This window comes from Eretmochelys imbricata, chromosome 1 (assembly GCF_965152235.1).
Source record: "Eretmochelys imbricata isolate rEreImb1 chromosome 1, rEreImb1.hap1, whole genome shotgun sequence".
Lineage (NCBI taxonomy): Eukaryota > Metazoa > Chordata > Testudines > Cheloniidae > Eretmochelys > Eretmochelys imbricata.
In genome coordinates, this window is record NC_135572.1 from 55,653,613 (window position 1) to 55,675,182 (window position 21,570).

General features: G+C 41.7%; 1 protein-coding gene across 1 annotated transcript in view; it reads right to left on the reverse strand.

Annotated features, from left to right (window-relative positions):
• Positions 1 to 10,189: 10,189 nt before the first annotated feature.
• The window catches only part of LHFPL6 (LHFPL tetraspan subfamily member 6), a 223,448-nt gene continuing 212,067 nt past the window's right edge, over positions 10,190 to 21,570 (reverse strand). The window contains exon 4 of the mRNA XM_077806670.1: positions 10,190 to 11,265. Coding sequence (XP_077662796.1) covers positions 11,147 to 11,265 — 119 coding nt within the window. The 3' untranslated portion in view covers positions 10,190 to 11,146. The remainder of the gene's footprint in view (positions 11,266 to 21,570) is intronic.

Here is a 21,570-nt window from a genome sequence, read left to right on the forward strand (position 1 = left end):
TCATCACACTGCACATTCTACTTTATCTTTTGTACAATTGCTCATTATTTTAATTAACGCATGTTTCACATTTTCCCTCTGGAATGAGCAAGATAAGGATATGTTATTGACTCACCAACTGGCCTGCACTGTAAAAAGTGTACTCTGTTACCAAACTCCACCTGCTTGTACTGATTATAAAATGAATACAAAATATTTTAAAGTGGTTTATAACAATACATTCTTAATCTACATTAATAAATGAAAATGTGATCCCCAAATTAATACCTGTTTGCAATATTATGTCATGTCTTTTGACTTTGACATCTTTTAATGTTCATTTTCAGATGACGTATTGTTTATAGAGAATATGGATGGATACATAGACCAAAAGAGATATTTTGAGATACTTTATAGATGTATGTATATTTAATATATTTTTCCTATAGAAACGATTAGTGGAAGATTAATCATGATACAGCACAATGTAGGATATGAGATATTTATAGCATTTCTCTTGTTGAATTAAGGCCTGATCCAACTTCAGTTTAGGTCACTGGGAGTTTTGCCATTTGCTCCAACAGGAACTGGATTAGGTGCTTAAGATCTTATCCAAAGCCCACTGAAGTCCATGGGAATCTTAATGCACAACACAGAACTTATGTGAACAGCTTACTTTCCATTAACGAGCTACTGTATTTGCAATGGGCCCATCACATATGAGTGGTTCATCTGGGATCCCTGATTGAGATTTTGTAACCAGAGTAAAAGTCTGGGATTGAAGGGGTTGGAAGGATATTTAAATAGACTAGCCTACAATTCTGAGACTGTTGTGCCATACACTTCAGACAATTTTTTAAAGCAAGAGCCATCTTATATTGCTAAGTGGATTTCTTTAATGATTGGTTGGACCAAAATTCTTCCCTGGTGTGACCCCGTCTACCCAGGACAACAAGCTGTTTCACAACATTCTTAAGCATAATTAAACACTTGGGTGGCTACACAGTGTTACTAAAATGGTTTTGTTGGCCAGTGTGGATGGGTCAAATTGAGCTCTATCACCTGTAGATCAGATTTTTAAAGGTATTGAGGCGCCAAAGGATGCAGATAGGTGCCTAGTGAGATTTTCAAAAGTGCCTAAGCCCCAGATCCTCAAAGGTATTTAGGGATCTAACATCCATTGATTTCAATGGATCTGGGCCTAAAACACTCATGTAGATGGCACATCTTTTAACTCCTAATCGGCTGCATGTGCCCCACACGAGAATGATAATTTCCCTTATAATTACTTGCTTTAAAGTACGCAGTGTTGATGTAGCCGTGTCGGTCCCAGGATATTAGAGAGACTTGAGATAACTATCCCATGTTACTAAAACAAGGATAGTTATCTACCTCACAGATATGTAAGGCTAAATTCATCAATGCTTCCAAAGGGCTTTGAGATCCTTGGATGGAATGTATGCTAGGAGCACTGATTGTTCTAATATAACATTAGTTCCAGAAGTGAAAAATCCAAGTTCTCATTTGTTAGTGAGTTTGCTCTGTGAGTGAGTTAATATATTTTATTGGACCAACTTTGTTGGTGAGAAAGAGAAACTTTTGAGCTACACAGAACTCTCCTTCAGGTTCTGGAAAAGGTACTGAAAGTAGCACCTTTCCCAGAACCTGAAGAAGAGCTCTGTGCCTCTCACCCACAAAAGCTGGTCCAATAAATGATATTACCTCACCCATCTTGTTGCTTTAAAGTGTTAGATTGGATGTGTAAACTTGATGTTGGGGGGTGTTCTTAACATAGCTATATCCCCAGTAGGTACCCTCCAGTGGCATGAAATGTCCTGAAAAGTTGTCTCTGAAAAGGGGTCTGATCCTGCAGTCTTTACACTTCTAAAACTCCCTATTGATTTTAAAGGGATACTCTTCCTCAGTAAGGAATGTGGGACTGGGACCCTGTATTCGGGGTTAATGTATTAACCATCCCACCAGATACTCAAATGGTTGAATCTTTAAACTAATTGTCTCAAACTCTTCCTTGTTCTCCCTGATCCATCATCATTTGAATAATATAATAATAATAATAATACAAATGCATAATACCTACTAGAAATTATATCTTTTATATCCTCTCTGCTGAAAGCATAACATTAAAATGTCATAGGCTTTTTACATTTATATCTAATTTCACCATTGTGACTCTTAGAGGTTAAGTATGTGCAGGAGAGTCAACGATTATGTTGACACGTAGATTGTCTGTCTGTCATTCAATTTGGTATTTACAATGGAGCATTTTCAGCTCTAGAATGATATGTAAATTGTAGTGGCCAGTGACTTCTGTGCAGTACCTAGGGAAGAAAAAAAGAAATTGAGGATTAAGCGTTGTAAAGGACTCTTTACCCTTCTTTGATAGTCCAAGATTTTAAAAGGTTTTTCTATGGATTTACGTCTTCAGGGGTTTTTTTTAGGGAGCAATCTACATAATGTTTATTCATATTTTCATTTAACAAATACATACAAACAATGTAAAAGCTATGTTTTAGTCAATAGTAGGTCCCTGAATAATTAGCATGCCAGAATGGAGACTGGAGACTTACAGTAGATGACAATTATCGTGAAACCATAAAAATTACAGGTTTCAGAGTAGCAGCCATGACCAGTCCTTGCTTACAGACAGCCCCTCAACCTGAAGTAAATACTCTCCAGCGACCACATGCCACACAACAAAAACACTAACCCAGGAACCTATCCTTGCAACAAAACCCGATGCCAACTCTGTCCACATATTTATTCAAGTGACACCATCATAGGACCTAATCACATTAGCCACGCCATCAGGGGCTCGTTTACCTGCACATCTACCAATGTGATATATGCCATCATGTGCCAGCAATGCCCCTCTGCCATGTACATTGGCCAAACCAGACAGTCTCTATGCAAAAGAATAAATGGACACAAATCTGACATCAGAAATCATAACATTCAAAAACTGGTAGGAGAACACTTCAACCTCTCTGGTCACTCAGTAACAGACTTAAAGGTGGCAATTTTGCAACATAAAAGCTTCAAAAACAGACTCCAATGAGAAACTGCTGAGCTTGAATTAATATGCAAACTAGATACCATTAACTTGGGTTTGACTAGAGACTGGATAATTACACATATTGAATCTATTTCCCCATGTTAAGTATCCTCACACCTTCTTGTCAACTGTCTAAATGGGCCATCTTGATTATCACTACAAAAGTTTCTTTTTCTCCTGCTGATAATAGCTCATTTTAATTAATTAGCCTCTTACAGTTGATATGGCTACTTCCACCTTTTCATGTTCTCTCTATGTGTATATATATATGTGTGTGTATATATATATATGTAATCTTCTTACTATATGTTCCATTCTATGCATCCGATGAAGTGGGCTGTAGCCCGCGAAAGCTTATGCTCAAATAAATTTGTTAGTCGCTAAGGTGCCACAAGTACTCCTGTTCTTTTCATAAAAATTACAGGTAGCTAATTGTGACAGTTTCCTCAGAAGGGCAGGATTTGTTCCAGACAGCATAGTGCTTTGTCCAGTCCATCTTTAAATGTCTAAGGGATGGAGCTTCCACTGCTTTCCTCAGGAGACAATTCTTAAAGTCTAACAAAGGCTTAAGTGTTCCCTTTCCTCATCCATGTAGCCCCCAAATCATGTTCTTTTTCTCTCTCATGTTTGTTAAGATTGTGCAAGTATAACAGGCTCACTTCATGAAGCAGCTCGTGAACTGAACCCTGGATTGTGGTTTCCCAGGGAGAGAATCAACATCATGAATCAACATCTGAAGGCTGGAGGTTATTGAACTTGAATCTCCAAGGAAAACCTTCATGATTGAGCCTTCCCTAAACCATTAAGTCTCTGTCTTATCAGCCCAACAAACTCTGTGATTCCTCCTTCTTACCTTTGATAAGGTTCAATGAGGGGCCAGGTGCTAGGATCTTCTGGATAGGAGATGGATAGCAAGGAAAATGTGGAGAGAAGGGGTTCTCAGACAAGCACTGAGGGTGGGATTCACAAAAATATTTAGGTGCCTTACTCCCATTGATTTCAGTGGGAGTTAGGTATCTAAATACCTTTGTGAATCCCACCCTGAGTTCTTAGTCAAGAGGGTTAAAACTTTTTGTGAGAAATGGTCCCTTATTTCACCATCTCTAGTTCTCAGTCTTCCCAGATGGATGAGCAATCAAGTCCCAGGTTTGTCAAACTTTTGCTGGTCTGGGCTGAGGGTCACCAAAACCACAATGAGCTAAGCTATTCATATTTAGCTCCTTTGTTGATTTTGGCACTCATAGAGTTCAAGGGCAGATGGGACCACCAGATCATCTAGTCTGACTCCTGTACATCACAAGCCACCAACGCCATCCAGCATCCACAGGCTAAACCCAACCACAGAAATTAGACCAAAGTATTACAGACTTTGGTTTATCTTGTTGGTGTCCTTCTGTTACGGAAGTGCTGTGAACCACAGACAGTGTTATGGTCTCAGGACTCAATGTGGCACATAATCAAAATGGACTTTCCTAAAACAGATGTTTCGTATGTAGATTCTTCTGTAATAAACTTTCAAAACATAAAAATAGGGGCTGATCCGTCAATCCTGATTCAAGTCAATGGAAATTTTGCTTGAGTAATGGCTGCAAGATTGAGCCTATAATAGCAACCAAAAAAAAAAAAAGAAAAAAAGAAAAAAACTAAATAGGAAATTCACCAGGATAAATATTATAACCATTTACACAAATGCCTTTCAAGTATGTTTTCCATAAATATCTAATTTACATTTTAAACTGTTAAATTCAAAGCAACGTTTGTTACGCTGAGTTCTCAGACTACGAACTCAGATGAGCTGGTTAGCAGGACCTCAGTTTGTAACAATGTGATAGGAATGCAGGCACCTCAACCCCACCTTCCCTTAGCATGAGGAAACCTTGTCTGTGCTTGCTGTGGGTCAGCTCTCCAACACCAGTCTCTGTCAACACAAGAAATGCCTTCCAGGCCTCTGCAAGCCCTGCTCTCTCTTTACAGGTTAATGGCAGATACACTCCAATCTCTCAGTCCTCTGAGCATCTCCCTAGATTGCCCAGCCCCTGATCCACTGGACACTCACAGAATTCCCAGATCCTTTGTTCCTGAAGGAATAGCACACTACAGCTTACCAGTCACACCATAGAACACAGCTCTGGTTAATGCACGGCACTTAGATTTGCTTATAGAGAAAGCAAGTATCAGTTTATTTAACAAAGAACAGAAATTCAAATCATGGCAAGTAGAAATATTGGAATCAAAGGGTTGCATATAAAATACACTCATAACATGCATACTAAACTTATCTGCCAAGACACTGTCATGTCATATAGAGCAAAAGTTCACCCCAAATCCTGCCAGAGTATTACACCCAGGCTTGGCTGTGATCTTACATTCACAAGACAAGTCACGCTGTCTTCTTGCCTCTTCAGTGGAAAGATCCAGAGTTTGTCTGTGTCCCTACAGTTATAGTCCAAAAATCCATTGTCTTCTCTTGCAAACATGATGATCCTTGCTGCTTGTGCTTTCCTGTTCTAGAATCTCCTCTGGAGAATCACGCTGTCTGGAGTGGTTCGCAACCATGAGTGCCAACCTGTCAAGAAACAGGGAAGAGACTCCAAACTGATTGTTTCAGAGTAACAGCCGTGTTAGTCTGTATTCGCAGAAAGAAAAGGAGTACTTGTGGCACCTTAGAGACTAACGAATTTATTTGAGCATGAGCTTTCGTGAGCTACAGCTCACTTCATCAGATGCATACCGTGGAAACTGCAGCAGACTCTATAGAGTCTGCTGCAGTTTCCACGGTATGCATCTGATGAAGTGAGCTGTAGCTCACGAAAGCTCATGCTCAAATAAATTCGTTAGTCTCTAAGGTGCCACAAGTACTCCTTTTCTTTCTGCAAACTGATTGTGTGTTTTATAATTAGATGTCACCGACCCAGAAACAAATGTGAACTCCTGAAGCAGTGTAACAGTCTTACCATAGATTCACAGTCGCCTTGTGCATTCCAGTCTATCTTGCCACCGAGGAAAGCTGGATTTAGTGATAGTTGGTTGCTATACACCAAAGATCACAAAATATTCAGGTTGCTCCCAGCCCCAAGAGACTAGTCACTTACCTCATGTCAACTTGCATCTTGGATCTCTCATCAAAAACAGTTTATTACAGGACTGGCTATAAGCATTAACTAATGATGTATTAACTAGGAAAAATAAATGAAAGAGTTATGATATGGTTAAAGCAGGCAAGCACATATACACAACTGAGTTAGTCTATGGTTTTAAAAAATGGTAGAGTTGCAGTAATTTGTCAGCTCTGAATGTCTTTTTGAGGGCTACACCAGGTTGTCTCTGGGGATTTCTGCTTCTGTTTCATAGCTCCAGCCCTGTGAGGGTGCAAACAACAAAAAAGAAGTGACAAATTTTCTTGTCAGCTATTTTTATTTCCTTCTTCTAGAATTCAAGCTGATGGGATGAGCCCTTTTGTACGTAGCCTCTTCATGGGTGGGAAAGGAAAATTAATAAAGTCTTTGTATTGTGATGTCCCACAATGGCCCATTTAGTTTTGTTAGCCTTCTTGACAGTTAGGCAACGATCCCTCCTGACTAGGTTCATAGTTTCAGAGCAAACATTTTTTACAGTCATAAAGCAAAAACTTACATTTTGCCTTATAGCATGTGATAAAGATACTATAAGTGAGATTAATGCATGCAGCAATTTACAAGCATTTCATAAAGTCTAAACATTAAATGCTCTAAGTCCAATACCATTGTAACCTTACTAACACACAGGTAAACGAGACTGGTTTCCAGCAATGAATTTGTCAATGCTTGGCTGAGTCCAAAAGCTTTGGCAAGAGCAGTCAGCTGGTCTTGATTTGCATTTTGCTCAGACTGTAAATAGGCATTCATGTAAAGGATGCATTACTCAATTTATATAGAAACAGACCGATAGATAAACATCTTCTGCCTGAAAGAAACTGGTTTTTCAACTTCTGGTGATGGGTCCCAATTCACAGACCGTAAGAATATAATTTTCAGTATACATACGTAACTCCTTACATGTTATCCGTACATACATTTCACAATGATTATGATGATCCGTGTGACACAGGCTTCCGGTAGAGACCTTATATAACATGCTTTGCTGAACTAGTATGTAGATACCAGATGCAATGGATCCTTGTAACCCTATGTTGCCCTCTTCCTCTCAGCATCGAGGAGTCCCTTGGTTACAAACAACAAACAGCATTTATATTATAATACATAATGGATGTCAAAACCAAAACATATGAATACAGGCAAACCTAATTAAACTGGGATTGGTTTATTCATGTCTCAGCAGCTGAAAGTTATATGCTAACCAGTGACAGAGCAGGTGCAGCCTGCATCATTGACTAGATTATTTAAAACTGCTGTTTTATTCAACTCCAAATAAAACAAAAATTGCAAGCTAATTCGGATGAACTCAGTCATACCGTAATTAGAGTCCAAGAGTATGGGGGTGTGCAAGGTTCCTTACATTTAGAAGAAGAGTACTTACATTTTCATAATCAAGTCTCTGGAACGTTGTAAATCACTCTGCTGTTTAAGAGGAAGCCCCACAACATTGTTTCGGTGGCGGAGTGATGTGCAGAGGCAGGCAATTTCGAGTGAGCGCTTTGTGGAGCAAAGGACCCAGGGAGCCACCACCACATAGGGAGATGTGACTATTTAGCTTTAATGTTAAAAAGGCTGCACTCAACCCCTCTATTAGGCAAATTCAGCCTTAGTGTGAATCGGTGGAACTCCGCTGAAGTCAATTGTGTTTCACAGGTACGCTAGGTCTGAATTTGGTGCTATGTTGTAGTGAGAATGTAATGCTCGGAAAACCCAAAAACAGAAATATGAAGGGCCCTAGCATTCTGTGCACAACTCTCATTAATACCAATGGAAGAGCATGTGAGGATCGAGGCCAGTATATGGCGCTAAGTCTCCACAATATAGCTGATGTGGTTCTTAATGGAAACTCGAGGTCAAACATGATATGGCTATTATGGGCTAATCTGGAAAGTACAGGGTACAATATACTTCTCAGCACATGGTACTGTAAAGTGGATAAACACTACTCATCCTAGAGTAAAACCCAATACAAATCTGTTTAGGAAGATCGGAATTAATCATTCAAAACTGACATAACTCTTCCCACAGCAACCACACCTCTGGAACTCTGTCCAATTTATTTGGCCAGCCCCACTGTACAATTTTCCGAGGTTATTAAGCCACAAAGTGGTAACTAGAACAAACATCATAACCTTGGCATACATAATTGTATATAAAAAACCAATTGGAAATATACGAACAGAAAAATACGTTTTGAAATGTAATATCAGTTAATTTTATGATTAATAAACGTGCAAGTTCATCAGTTGGGAAATGCTGAATTACATTCTACGATCATGCTGCTTTCCTTGAAATAAATGAGAGATTTTTGCTTGTCTTGTCTATTGGAGATTGGGAAAGGACTGTTTTTTACTAGGTTATTTGTTCGGTACCTAGCACAGATGAGACCCAAATCTCAGATGGGGTCTCTAGGCACTATTGCAAAATGAATAATTATAGTTTAGAAAGCAACCATATATTTCTAAAGAGAGTATTAAAATTATGGGGTCTCTTCTACACTCGGGGTAAAATCCTAGCCCATTGAAGTTAATGGCAAAACATCCAAGATGTGATCATTCCCTTCTATTCAGCATTGGTGAGGCCTCATCTGGAGTACTGTGTCCAGGTTTGGGCCCCACACTACAAGAAGGATGTGGAAAAATTTGGAAAGAGTCCAGCGGAGGGCAACAAAAATGATTAGGGGGCTGGACAACATGACTTATGAGGAGAGGCTGAGGGAACTGGGATTGTTTAGTCTGCAGAAGAGAAGAATGAGGGGGGATTTGATAGCTGCTTTCAACTATCTGAAAGGGGGTTCCAAAGAGGATGGATCTAGACCGTTCTCAGTGATATCAGATGACAGAACAAGGAGTAATGGTCTCAAGTTGCCGTGGGGGAGATTTAGGTTGGATATTAGGAAAAACTTTTTCACTATGAGGGTGGTGAAGCACTGGAATGGGTTACCTAGGGAGGTGGTGGAATCTCCTTCCTTAGAGGTTTTAAAGGTCAGGCTTGACAAAGCCCTTGCTGGGATAATTTAAATTGCGGATTGGTCCTGCTTTGAGCAGGGGGTTGGACTAGATGATCTCCCGATATTCCTGATATTCTGATATCCCTGATATTCTGTGATTCAATGGAGCTAGGATTTCCACCCTGATGTCTGCATAACTCACATTAGACCAACATGGTGTTAGGGGGACACTGCTGTTGGGGGCGCTTGGCTAAATTCTGCTCAGTTACACTAGTAAACAGCTGAAGTAACTCGACTGATGTCAGTGGAGTCAAATCAAAGTAAATCTGGAATAAATGAGGAAAGAATTTGACTCTTTGTCTTTCAGATGACATGCAAAACCAAGATCCTTACCCCACTGGTGATCATTACAGATCCCGCAGCATTTTTCATATCTGCAAGGCATTAGCTCTGGTATCCTGGCCAAAATCCAGCTTGGGTAATCATTTGTAATAAATAAAATAATATTTCACATGTACACATCATGGGTATTATTCTCCCCATGTCATAGATAGGCCCAGAGAGGATAAGTGACAGGCCCACAGTCACAATGCAAGTCAGTGGCAAAGCCAGATATTAGAATCCAGGTGTTCAGACACTCAGTCTTTAGATTTATTCACATGACCATGACCCTCCAAAATGGCATACTGCCTAGCTGAGACTGGCAACTTCATTTTTGGTTGGATCAACTAGCCTTCACTTCCTGACCCAAAATGTGTAGGGTGGCCATGTCTGTCAATTGTTGCTATGTTTCAGCCCAAAGACTGATGAAGTCACTTGTGAATAGTTTGTATATCAGTCTGCGAGGTTAATGATCCTTTTGAAGGAAAGGTGTTCTATAACTGTGACAGGTTCTTATGGGAGTTAAATTGTGTACATGTTAGGGGCAGAATGTACCTAAAAGGAGTATGAAGGATGTGATTATTTGCAAGAAATTTTTATGGAGATCTAAGAAATGAACCGATTCATCTGATGACACTATAATGCATTTCCAGTACTGATCAGAGAGAAATTTATTTACAGAGATTTTCAAATACAAACATAATAGCACATTTATATACTTTTTTTACAAAAATGAATATTGAAATGATAAACATGGTACAGCACAATACAACAACAATGAGCTAAACGTAACGATGACAAAATCTATATCTGGAAGACGTTTCCCATTAGTCTTACGTAACCAACAATATCCTACAGTGCCATGAGTGGAATTCTCCATGGACTGAAAGATGTCCATTTACTGCCCTTCATAATAGTACTATAGGCAAAGCCCCTATATATGCTGAGTAAAATGTCGCATTTTTGTAATAATGCTGAAAACACAGAAGCTAAATAAAAATTCTATAGGGCTGAATAAGCAGTGAATAAAAGTTTTGGGAAAAAGAGTACAGAGAATATACAAAATACTGTTAAAGTGGCTTATTGGTCCATTTATTAGGTTTCACGTGTAGTTTAAAAAGTGGTATAACATTGAATTTTAAACCATCCAATGAATTAAAAAAAAGAAAAAATGCACCAGTAAGTTTGCATTTTATTTGTTCTGTGCCATGGTCTATACGTGTGTGTGTGTGTTGTGCTGAAGGGGAACTTTGGAAGATTACACCCTACCCAAAATATTATTTTCACCAGTCTTTCAATTCATTGGTACACCCATACCTTCACAATTTACCAAAGGGGAGCATTCCTAGCTCGTAAAATTGAATTCTTCCAGAACAGATCAGAAATATACTCTGTCAAGCAAGAACTGCCCATGCCTTCCAAGATTCGCAGTGTTTGGTCCAGCTTTCCAGACTCCCCACCCTCCCCGCAATTCAGTGTCACCTCATGTCCTTGACCAGGTGCATTCTCATTTCACACTGACTGTTCTGCAGTTAGGAGCTAAAGCACTTTTTTCAGAAGAAGTCTGCAAGTCACTTCGGCCTCTTGAAGCTCATTCATTCTCTAAACTGGACTCTCAGGCCGCCAGCCTCAGTAAGGGTACTGTTTCTGTTTCTTGCCAGAGAAGCAGGCCAACCAAGTGCAGATTAACATAGCGGCAGCTGCTCCTCCTCCGGTGCAGTAGTAAGCCCAGCCAATTTCACAAGTACCTAAGATGAACAAACAAACCAAGGAAACCATGTTTTATTCAAGAAGAAAGGTTTGCTTTCACCATAACTTTATAAGCTCTTTCCTTTTGGAGGCAAATGAAAACAGAAGTAACCAAATACAGCTTATGGTGCTGTGCATTTTATCTTCTGTATCAGCTTATTGGTTTCATTCTCCTTGTAAGCAACTTATATTTATACACCTCCATCCAAAGCCTTCCTATTATGGTAGAAGGCAGCCAGATATCGGTGCTATCTAATCTAGCTAGGTGCTCATGAATTTGGTGTCTGAGCTTACAGGAACTTTCTTGCTCTTTTTTTTTTTGGTATTAAATGTAATGCTAATGCGAGGTACTGGAAGGCTGTAAATATCTCAGGGCAGTGACTGCGTCATCTTATGCATTTATGTAGTGCTTAACACACTTGTCTTGATTGGTGCTTCTCAGCACTACTGTAATGAGTGAAACACTGAACATGGCCACCTGAAAAAGGTACAAGTCATTAAATGATACAGAGCCACAGAATCCTGTCTATAGTATGGCTAATTAGAAAATTGGCATAAGCACTTCAGGATCTCAGAGATATTTACAATATGGATTTATTACATAGTGTTTATATAGACAGAAAGTCTGTGTTGGAATGTACACTTGAGCCAAATAGGTTCTCTAGGGTCCTTTTACCAATCTACACAGCACCAAATCCAACAGGGAATCTGGGCTATTGCCAAGGGAATATTAAATTCTGAAACTTTTTTTTCCTCCTGAGTAGTTGTGAATGGATGGTCCAGAGGTCCCAGATTCAATCCTGCCCGCCAGCGACCGGGGTCTGTTGGTGTTACAGTTGCACATGTGTAAAGGGATTGCCTGCATGCATTTCTTGCAGAATTGTAGCCTACATTTCCAAACCTCAATGAATAAAGATATTTAGACTTCACTGTACACTACTCCTCTTTCCTCAGACTGATGCCAATCTGCTGGAAGGGACAGAGCTGTGGAGTCTGCCTGTTAGAAATTTTCACACCTGAAGCAAAACTGGTGAATCTATGAAGATACAGAACCCCGCCCCTTTCTCTAGTGTAGTTATACAAGTCTGTCTTAACAAAAAGCAGGGCTTCTGGGCCTTTCTTTAAAAAAATGCTTCTAAAATAACATTTATAAAACTGTGAAATTTTACACTGCAAAAATGTCCTGTCTACTTCACCATTTCCCCAAAGAAGGAAACTCAACAAGTTTTGGACAGTTCCACTAAAATAGAGAGGATATTGCCTTAAACTGCATAAAACAAGCAGCTGCGAATGACTGGGCCTTTATTACCTTTTTGCATAATGAAAGAGCAGGAGTGTTTTAGGCTGCTGGTGAAGAGAGACTTTAAAAAGTGAAAAATATCATCAGAGCGGATTCCTCTGGGTTTCAGAGGAGTTCCAAATACAACTAAGAGGCTGGCTGCTCTTTACTGACCTGAGGTGCAGTGCTCCTTCTAGAGTTCTCAAAAAGAAAAGGAGTACTTGTGGCACCTTAGAGACTAACAAATTTATTTGAGCACAAGCTTTCGTGAGCTACAGCTCACTTCATCGGATGCATTCAGTGGAAAATACAGTGGGGAGATTTATATACACAGAGAACATGAAACACACCATAACCAGAGTGATCAGGTAAGGTGAGCTATTATCAGTGGCGGGGGACGGGACTTTTGTAGTGATAATCAAGTTGGGCCATATCCAGCAGTTGACAGGAACGTGTGAGGAACAATTCGGGGGGGAGAGAGGGCTAATAAACATGGGGAAATAGTTTTACTTTGTGTAATGACCCATCCACTCCCAGTCTTTATTCAAGCCTAAGTTAATTGTATCCTGTTTGCAAATTAATTCAAATTCAGCAGTCTCTCATTGGAGTCTGTTTTTGAAGTTTTTTTATTGAAGAATTGCCACTTTTAGGTCTGTAATCGAGAGACGAAAGAGACTGAAGTGTTCTCCGACTGGTTTTTGAATGTTATAATTCTTGACGTCTGATTTCTGTTCTGTCTACCTATATTTAATTCACCTAAATCGGGAACACTCAGAGGATTTAGTTTGCCTACAACCCTTTCAAGAAATGAAAGAAGCAAAACTATTTAAATTGTTCCCCTGCTGTCTATAATGGTTCGTCAGACAAGCCTCCGAGCTTACTTGGTTGGCAGATAGCTGTTTTCAATGCAGGGGAAAACTACACTTGACAGTTAAAGTAGAGGTTGCTGGCATTGAAAATAGGTTAGCAGTGGAGCGGACAGCCCCACTCCCTGCCAAGTCCAGAGAGAGAGAGAGAGAGAGAGAGGCTGTGGGGCTGGTTTCCACAGTGACTGCAAATCAGAAGGGTCGATGTTTTTTATTTTGTTTTGTTTTCTTGGTGTCTTTTTCTGCACTACAGGCAGCTTTTGAGTCACTCTGTGGTGTTGTAGTAGAGCACTGGATCCTACTGCACATAACTCCGTTCTGGAACTTTCACATGCCTCCTCGGAAATAACTGCACGAATCATCTTCTGCCCTTATCATAACAGGTCTGAAAATTGTAACGAAGTTCTAAACTGCTACTCAAAACTACCCCCAGGGTTCCAGTGCAAGCAGCCTTTCCCCATGCCAGTCAAACAGGAGAAATACTCAGTGGGCCAAATCCGGAGGTTGATTTGCTCTGTGCGGCATAGAGCTGCCTGTAGAGACCAGGGATCCAGTTTGATTCCACAGATGAACAGTACAACCAAAAGTCTGATTGGGGGGAAGGCGCACATGTGGCTATTCTTGTCCTAGAATCATAGAATATCAAGGTTGGAAAGGACCTCAGGAGGTCATCGAGTCCATCCCCTGCAGGACCAATCCCCAACTAAATCATCCCAGCCAGGGCTTTGTTAAGCCTGACCTTAAAAATTTCTCAGGAGGGAGATTCCACCACCTCCCTAGGTAACCCATTCTAGTGCTTCACCACCCTCCTAGTGAGAGAGTTTTTCATAATAGCCAACCTAAACCTCCCCCACTGCAACTTGAGACCATTACTCCTTGTTCTGTCATCTGGTACCACTGAGAACAGTCTAGATTCATCCTCTTTGGAACCCCCTTTCAGGTAGTTGAAAGCAGCTATCAAATCCCCCCTTATTCTTCTCTTCTGCAGACTAAACAATCCCAGTTCCCTCAGCCTCTCCTCATAAGTCATGTGCTCCAGCTCCCTAATCATTTTTGTTGCCCTCCGCTGGACTCTCCAATTTTTCCACATCCCTCGATCTGATGGCAATGCTCCTGTTTATACAGCCCAAAATGCCGTTAGCCTTCTCGGCAACAAGGGCACACTGTTGAATCGTATCCAGCTTCTCGTCCACTATCACCCCAGGTCCTTTTCTGCAGAACAGCTGCTTAGCCATTCGGTCCCTAGTCTGTAGCAGTGCATGGGATTCTTCCGTCCTAAGTGCAGGACTCTGCGCTTGTCCTTGTTGAACCTCAACAGATTTCTTTTGGCCCAGTCCTCTAATTTGTCTAGGTCCTGCTCTATCCTATCCCTACCCTCCAGCATATCTACCACTCTTCCCAGAGTAGTGTCATCTGCAAACTTGCTGAGGGTGCAAGCCACACCATCCTCCAGATCATTAATAAACAAAAACTGTCCCCAGGACCGACCCTTGGGGAACTCCGCTTGATACCGGCTGCCAGCTAGACATGGAACCATTGATCACTACCCATTGAGCCTGATGATCTAGCCAGGTTTCTATCCACATAACAGTCCATTCATCCAGCCCATAGTTCTTTAACTTGCTGGCAAGAATACTGTGGGAGACCGTATCAAAAGCTTTGCTAAAGTCAAGGAATAACATGTCCACTGCTTTCTCCAGACCTCTCCCCCTGTTCAGGGGATAGAGCCCAGGAGCCCACTCCCTTATGCCCTTGGGGATAGGAGGCACTGCAGGCACAGAGCCATCACATCTCTGTTGCAGGGGTTGGGAAGAGGGGTGGGGGCAGATTCCCTGTATTGTGTAGAGGAATTTAAAGGAGACCACGCAGCCTGAGATCACCACCAGCTCAGAAATGGAATAGTCAATGGGAGAAGGTGCAGCCTCTATCTGGGAAAAACTGCCCTATTGGAGAAAAAGGAGACATCTGCTCTCCCACCTCAAGACACCTACCCATCCCACAGGTCATTTTTATTTGGGCCAGATTGAGGCAATCCTGGGTCCTAAGCACACCATGACACAGCGGCCCCTGTGGCTCAGTTTTCGTGGCACATTTTGAATGGGGTTGGCAGAGGACTCCCTTCCCTCCCATAGAGGCAAGAGCAGCAGCATGAGGCCCTCTTCCTCCCTCCAGGAGCAGCAGCAGAGGCCATCCTTCCCTCTGGAGCAGCAGGGGTGACAGCAAGTGTCCCCTGTGCCCTCTAGAAAGGCAGAGTTGGAAGCTGCTTACCCCCAGGCACTGGGGTGTAGCGGAGGCGGGGAGGTGGGGTGGGGTGTCAAGCCACAGCCCTGCCATATGCGTTCTGGGCACACCTCATTCTCTGTTGGGTGGTGTTGGCAGCATTCCCACTGCAGCAGATATTGGAGTTCAGAACCTGTGAAGATGAATGGGAAGCTCTCACCTCTGAGAGCAATTATGTCAGGCTGTCTGCAGGACCACAGCACTGTTAAACTTGTTGCATGTTTTCGGGGTTTTCTTCACAATCCTGAGACCTGGAAACTGTTTTCAAAAAAAGAAAGAGAGCTGCGACTCTGACACAATCAAATGACTTGAGGAGCTGGGCTCTATGAATGGGCCTATATAGCCTACGCCTTAGTCCAGCCCTGGGAGGGCAGCCAGACTTAGCGACTTGCTAGGTCCCACTTTTGTGGCTACTCCATAAGGATTAATACCACCTTTGGTGGTGGCCTCTGTGCAGGACCAGAATCCTTCAAGTGTTGCCAAAGGGTGGGAAGCTTGGCTGAAGGAGGACCTTCAGGACCTTATGTCATTAGCCACCCAATCCTAGAAAAGGTCTGAGTCCCACTGTGGAGCAGGTGTGGAGATCCTTCAACTCCCCTACAGCATGGCAAGTCTGGCTGGTGCAGAGCCAAAAGTAAGAGTTTAGCCTGCTCTAATGTATAGGACATATTCCAGTATGTGTTCCTGACTATTGACAGCAATTTATAACACCGATATACCCCCTTTCTTCCTAAAGGATCCCACATTCCTTTCCAATCTACCTTCCCACCAGAATAAGCTTATTTGCCACGTCGGAGGGAGAATCTACTGCCTGATAATCATGCACAGCAACATCACAAAACAGTTAGTGAAGAAGAATCCTTTAACCAATGGAAAGCTCAGGTGGAATTCAGGCAAGCAGAACGCAGTCACTAAGGTCAGGCTATGTTCTCAGGCTATTGAGGAAGTGGGAAGCTTTTTTTATATATATTATATTCTGCTGTAGTACTTTATGTTTTTAAGCTCTGGGATACATGCCCAGAGATGATGATTGGTGCAGATAGCTGGATTTTACAACAGAGAACTCTTATCTAATAAATATTTCTTGTACATGGAAAAATCCATTCTTTTTGCCTCTACACAAGCATAACAACAATTTCAGCTGGGATTTTCAAAAGAAGCTGGCAAACCAGGTGTCAAGTCATGCCAAGGGCCCCAGGCCTCACTGAACACTGACAAATGCATATCTGGAAACTAATTGGGCTCACCTGTGTGTTAGTACTGTTAAAATAGGTATTAGATTTATAGAGACATTTAGTGTGTGGACTGTATGAAATGCTTGTGAATTGCTATATGCAATAATCTCACTTACAATATTTGTACCCCATGTTGTAAGGTAATATTTTTGCTTTGTAACTATAGTAGTGTTTTCTATGAAACTGGAAACACCCCCGAGTCAGGAGAGAAGCATTACCAAGTGTGAAATACTAGTTTACCACAACGGGTGTCATCTCCTGCCCAACAAAAGAAGGCCCACAGAAGGCCAGTGGACAAAAGACTATTGATTGCTCTCCCCACACCCAGGAAGAGAGGATGTGTACAAACCCTCATCCCATTACTGTTTGAATGCTGGGCGAAAGGAATAAAAATCCCTGACCAGAAGGCTCTGTATTACTATGCTGCTTGGAATTTGGAGAGGGCAATATTTCTAAGCATAAGCAAGGGATCCCCAAGCTGTTTAGCTTGGGTTAGCCCTAAAGGACATACAGAGCTTGCACATTACAGCAGCTTCTATTACTTTTTGAAACCTACAACTGTGACTCATTTGTGTGTTTATGTTTACCTGCTTTAACCCTGTAAATAACTCTTACTACTTTTTCCTAGTTAATAAATCTTTATTTTCTTTCTTACAGGGTTGGTTACAAGCGTTATCTTTGGTGAGGTATCTAAGGTACCATTGACCTGGGGTGAGTGACTGGTCCTTTGGGACTGGGAGTAACCTGAATATTGTTGTGAGTTTTGGTGTAGGGGACCATCTGTCACAAAGCCAGGCTTGCCTGGAAGTGCCCAAGGGGACTGTCTGACTCCATCTCAAGGCTGTTATAGTACTTAAGAAGTCACACTTGACACCTGGTTGGTGATATCTAATTATAGAACAAACAACCAATTTCGGGGGTTGTGCCCTGGTTTGTAACAGTCTGCCCTGAGGTTGGCACTCACATTCACGAGCCACTCCAGACATCTTCACAAAGCCTCAGGAAGATGGGTGGCTAAATTTCTGAAGCTGGTTTGAAAATCCCTGTATTCATAACACATCTTTCAGGGGGCTTCTGCCTGTCTTGGAAGGGTGATGGACTCCATCTAACAGTTCCTTTTGGTCACTAGCTACTCCCAGGATGTGTCTTCTAAAACAACAAAATAAGAATTCTACCACTGCTTTGAGATATGTCACTTTTTCCTGTGATGATCCCGAATACAGAAAGTTCTGGCTGAAATGCTACTTTAAAAGAACCGGGACCAAAAATTCACCTGCTGGGATCATTCAGAATGTCTCAATCATGCCCTAAGGGAAACAGGAAGGAATAAGGAGACTTGACTTCTGCATGGGGTGAATTCAACTTTTGTATCTTGGCAGAGGACAAGGGAGAGATGTATAGTGAGGAATGTGTTTATGGATCATGAGCCAGCTGCTAGATCAGTGTCACAGCGTTGTTTGAGAAATACAGGATGCACATTCAACCTTGGACTTGGCAAGCCATGGTTTCCCCCCTCACTGTGCTCCATTTTCCCCAAGGAACACCGTCACCCCCTTTGATCATATAAGGAATGGCAGGCAGTCTGTTGCTCTTTCAAGCTTGCCAGAGGGAGCAAGGTCAAGAGGAACAAGTAAAGGGACAGGGAAGTACAGCAGGGTGGTTGAAAGAACACTGGGACACTGACCTTAGAGCAACAGTGACACGAAAGTAAACCTGCTCATTAGTTCCATTGAGTGCCAGAAGCAGTGGGAGTCTCTTGCTAAAATAGCTTGATGTATACGTGGAGGCTGCAGAATGGGGCAGCATTCAGAGCTGTAACACTGAAGAGGAGCCTGCTGTTGGAAGGGGTGAAGTGTTCTCTGCAGTGTTCTAATTATAGTTCTCAAGCCAACAATAAAATGTTTCAAATTTACCTGCTGAATTAACGATCATCTACCACAAATGGCCAAGTGTTACACTGAAACAATGGTACTCCCCTTGTAATCTTGTATTTCATGGTGGAGGGGATGCTCTAGTTTATGTTTTTGCTCCAGTGTTTTCATTTTGCTGCATGTACCAGCTATTTTAGTCCATTGCACCCTAAGGAAAGATTGTTGGTTGTCAATAATTGGGCAATTTAGTTGCAGTTTAACCTGTGAAATGACTTTTGCATTAAATTCTCTCATTTAGAAAGGTGGTAAAGTTTTGTAAAGGGCAGGATAGAGAATATTCAAATGATTAGGCTAGAGGCCAAATCAAATGGCAATACACAAGCAGAAATTATACACTTGAGAGCAAAAACATTTAGTTCTCCTGATTTATATTTGTATAGCAGTTATAACAGCAGCTAGCACAGCAGGGCCCTGATCCAGCAAAGCTCTTAAACATATACTTCATTTTTATCGCAGTGACTTCAATGAGACTACTCACCTGCTGAAAGTTAAGCATGTGCTTAAGTGCTTTGCTGGATTGGGGCCTAAATTCATCCATCGGGTACAGTATTTTGCCTTGAGGGACTCTGACTTGCTAAGCATGATAAATATTGCTTTTTTATTTGATGCTCTGTTGTTGAAATCAAAGCTCTAAAAGGCACAGCAAAGTCCACGATTACATAACTAGGCAGTGCTCAAAATCCTTGTGTGCGTGTGTGAGAGAGAGTGAATGTGTGAGAGAGTGGGGGAGAGAGAGAAAAAAATCCATGTGGGGATGGCATGGTTTAAGTTTCATGATAATGGAATTTCTCCAAGGATCTAAAAATACCTAAAATACTTTCCTATCTAAGTAAGTTGTCATGCATCATAGTTGCATGTTCTGGAATGATACTGTGCTCAGGGCCTACACTAGTTTTTATACACCAGTATTTACCTTCCAGTGCAGGACAGAGGAAGGGACTCTGGCAGTAACAGGAGCTGGGGACTCATCGTTCTGCTGGTGTTGCATGTTCACTGGCCATTTGAAAGCTTTTGGTTTCGTTGGTGTTTTCTTGGCAAGGAAGTTGATAGGCAGCATAAATAATTGGAACTACGGGCCTTCTGATTGGTCAGTGGGGCAGCAGCATCCACCAACAGCCCAGGCAAGATTGGAGACAGCCAGCGAGACATTTTTTAAAATGGGGTTTAACGCTGCTGATATTTGGGTGGGAGGCGGCTAGAAATCAGTTTGGGGATTAACTCTCAAATCACAGCCCTTAAACATATACTGCAGGTGAACAAAGTGGGGGGGGGGGCAGAGTGGGTGCATGGAACATTTCCCTCCATACCACCTGTCCCCAGTACAGGACGTAAAAACAATTACAGCCCAAGCTCCATTAGAAGCAAAGGCTGCTAGGACTAGGATCCTTGTAGGAAGCAGGGAGGGGTAAGAAGGAGTCAGGGTCACATCCAGTCAGTGAAGCTGGCTGGCTATAGAGGGAGCACACACTGTCCCCTCCTTAGGGGTGGACTTGGAGCTGCAGTAACCAGGATCTCTGAGTGACATGGTGTATAGTGCCTCCTGGTGGTTGCCCTGGGGCAGTCTTTCTCTCTGCACTGCTCCTTACTCAGAGCTATGCCTCAGCAGTATAATTTGGCCCACAATAGGAAAAGCAACCACAACACAAAGCTGCGGGTGTGTCCCAGCTGTCGTGAGAGTTACGGAGTGCATCACTTTAACAGCTTTCTGAAATAAATCTCCATGCTTTTTGCATGAGTGAATACATGGTCAGTCAAGTGAATGAATCCACAAGTGACTGAGTGAATGGCTGAGTCAATGGGGGTACAGACATCATTTGCTTAATTTCTGCTATGATTTCCATGGACATGATATTGTTCCCATAATGCCATGGATTTCCCCAAAATTTAGCACGACAAATATGAAGCAGAGTTAATTTAGGCAGCTGGAGGAGTGGCTAATCCTTGATCTACCACAGGGCTCCACATGGGATCTGTTTACATAGATCCTGGGGCTTTAGTAGTATACTTTCAACTCATACCATCCTATAAAAAAATCACAAGTACTTAAAGCATTTCTGGAAATATATGTGATTTTTATCTAAAATATCCAATAAATGAAATGTATGAAAACTCCAGAATATAGGAGTGTCTGGGATATGAACCTATTACATTAATTGCAAGACCTAAAATAAGATTACGGTTGAAATCAATAAAACTTGCACTGGGCTAGAAGCCTGGAGAACCTGGCAAATGCTAATAACTTAGCTTTAAGTAGGATCCATTTTCTAAGACCAAGAAAAAAAGGGTTGAGAATTATTCCAACTGAGAAATACAGCGCTAAAAAGCATATGGCAAACATCACTGATTAATCCACACATCTAAAAACCCCTCCTACTTAGAAACCTTGTGCAGCAACTCTAGTAACCAGCTTTGCATGAGAGTCCAATACTAGGAGGGAATGTGAAATAATTTAATGAACCAGGGTATTTTTTTTTAAATCAGAGACTAAAAATGAAGAGAGAGATAAGTACAGGAATTGCAGGTCTGAATGCCACAAAGCTAATGGAAAAGATAATCAGCTAATAAAGAAGAGCTCAGCAGTTTGAGCATTGGCCTGCTAAACCCAGGGTTGTGAGTTCAATCCTTGAGGAGGCCATTTAGGGATCTGGGGCAAAAATTGGGGATTGGTCCTGCTTTGAGCAGGGGGTTGGACTAGATGATCTCCTGAGGTCCC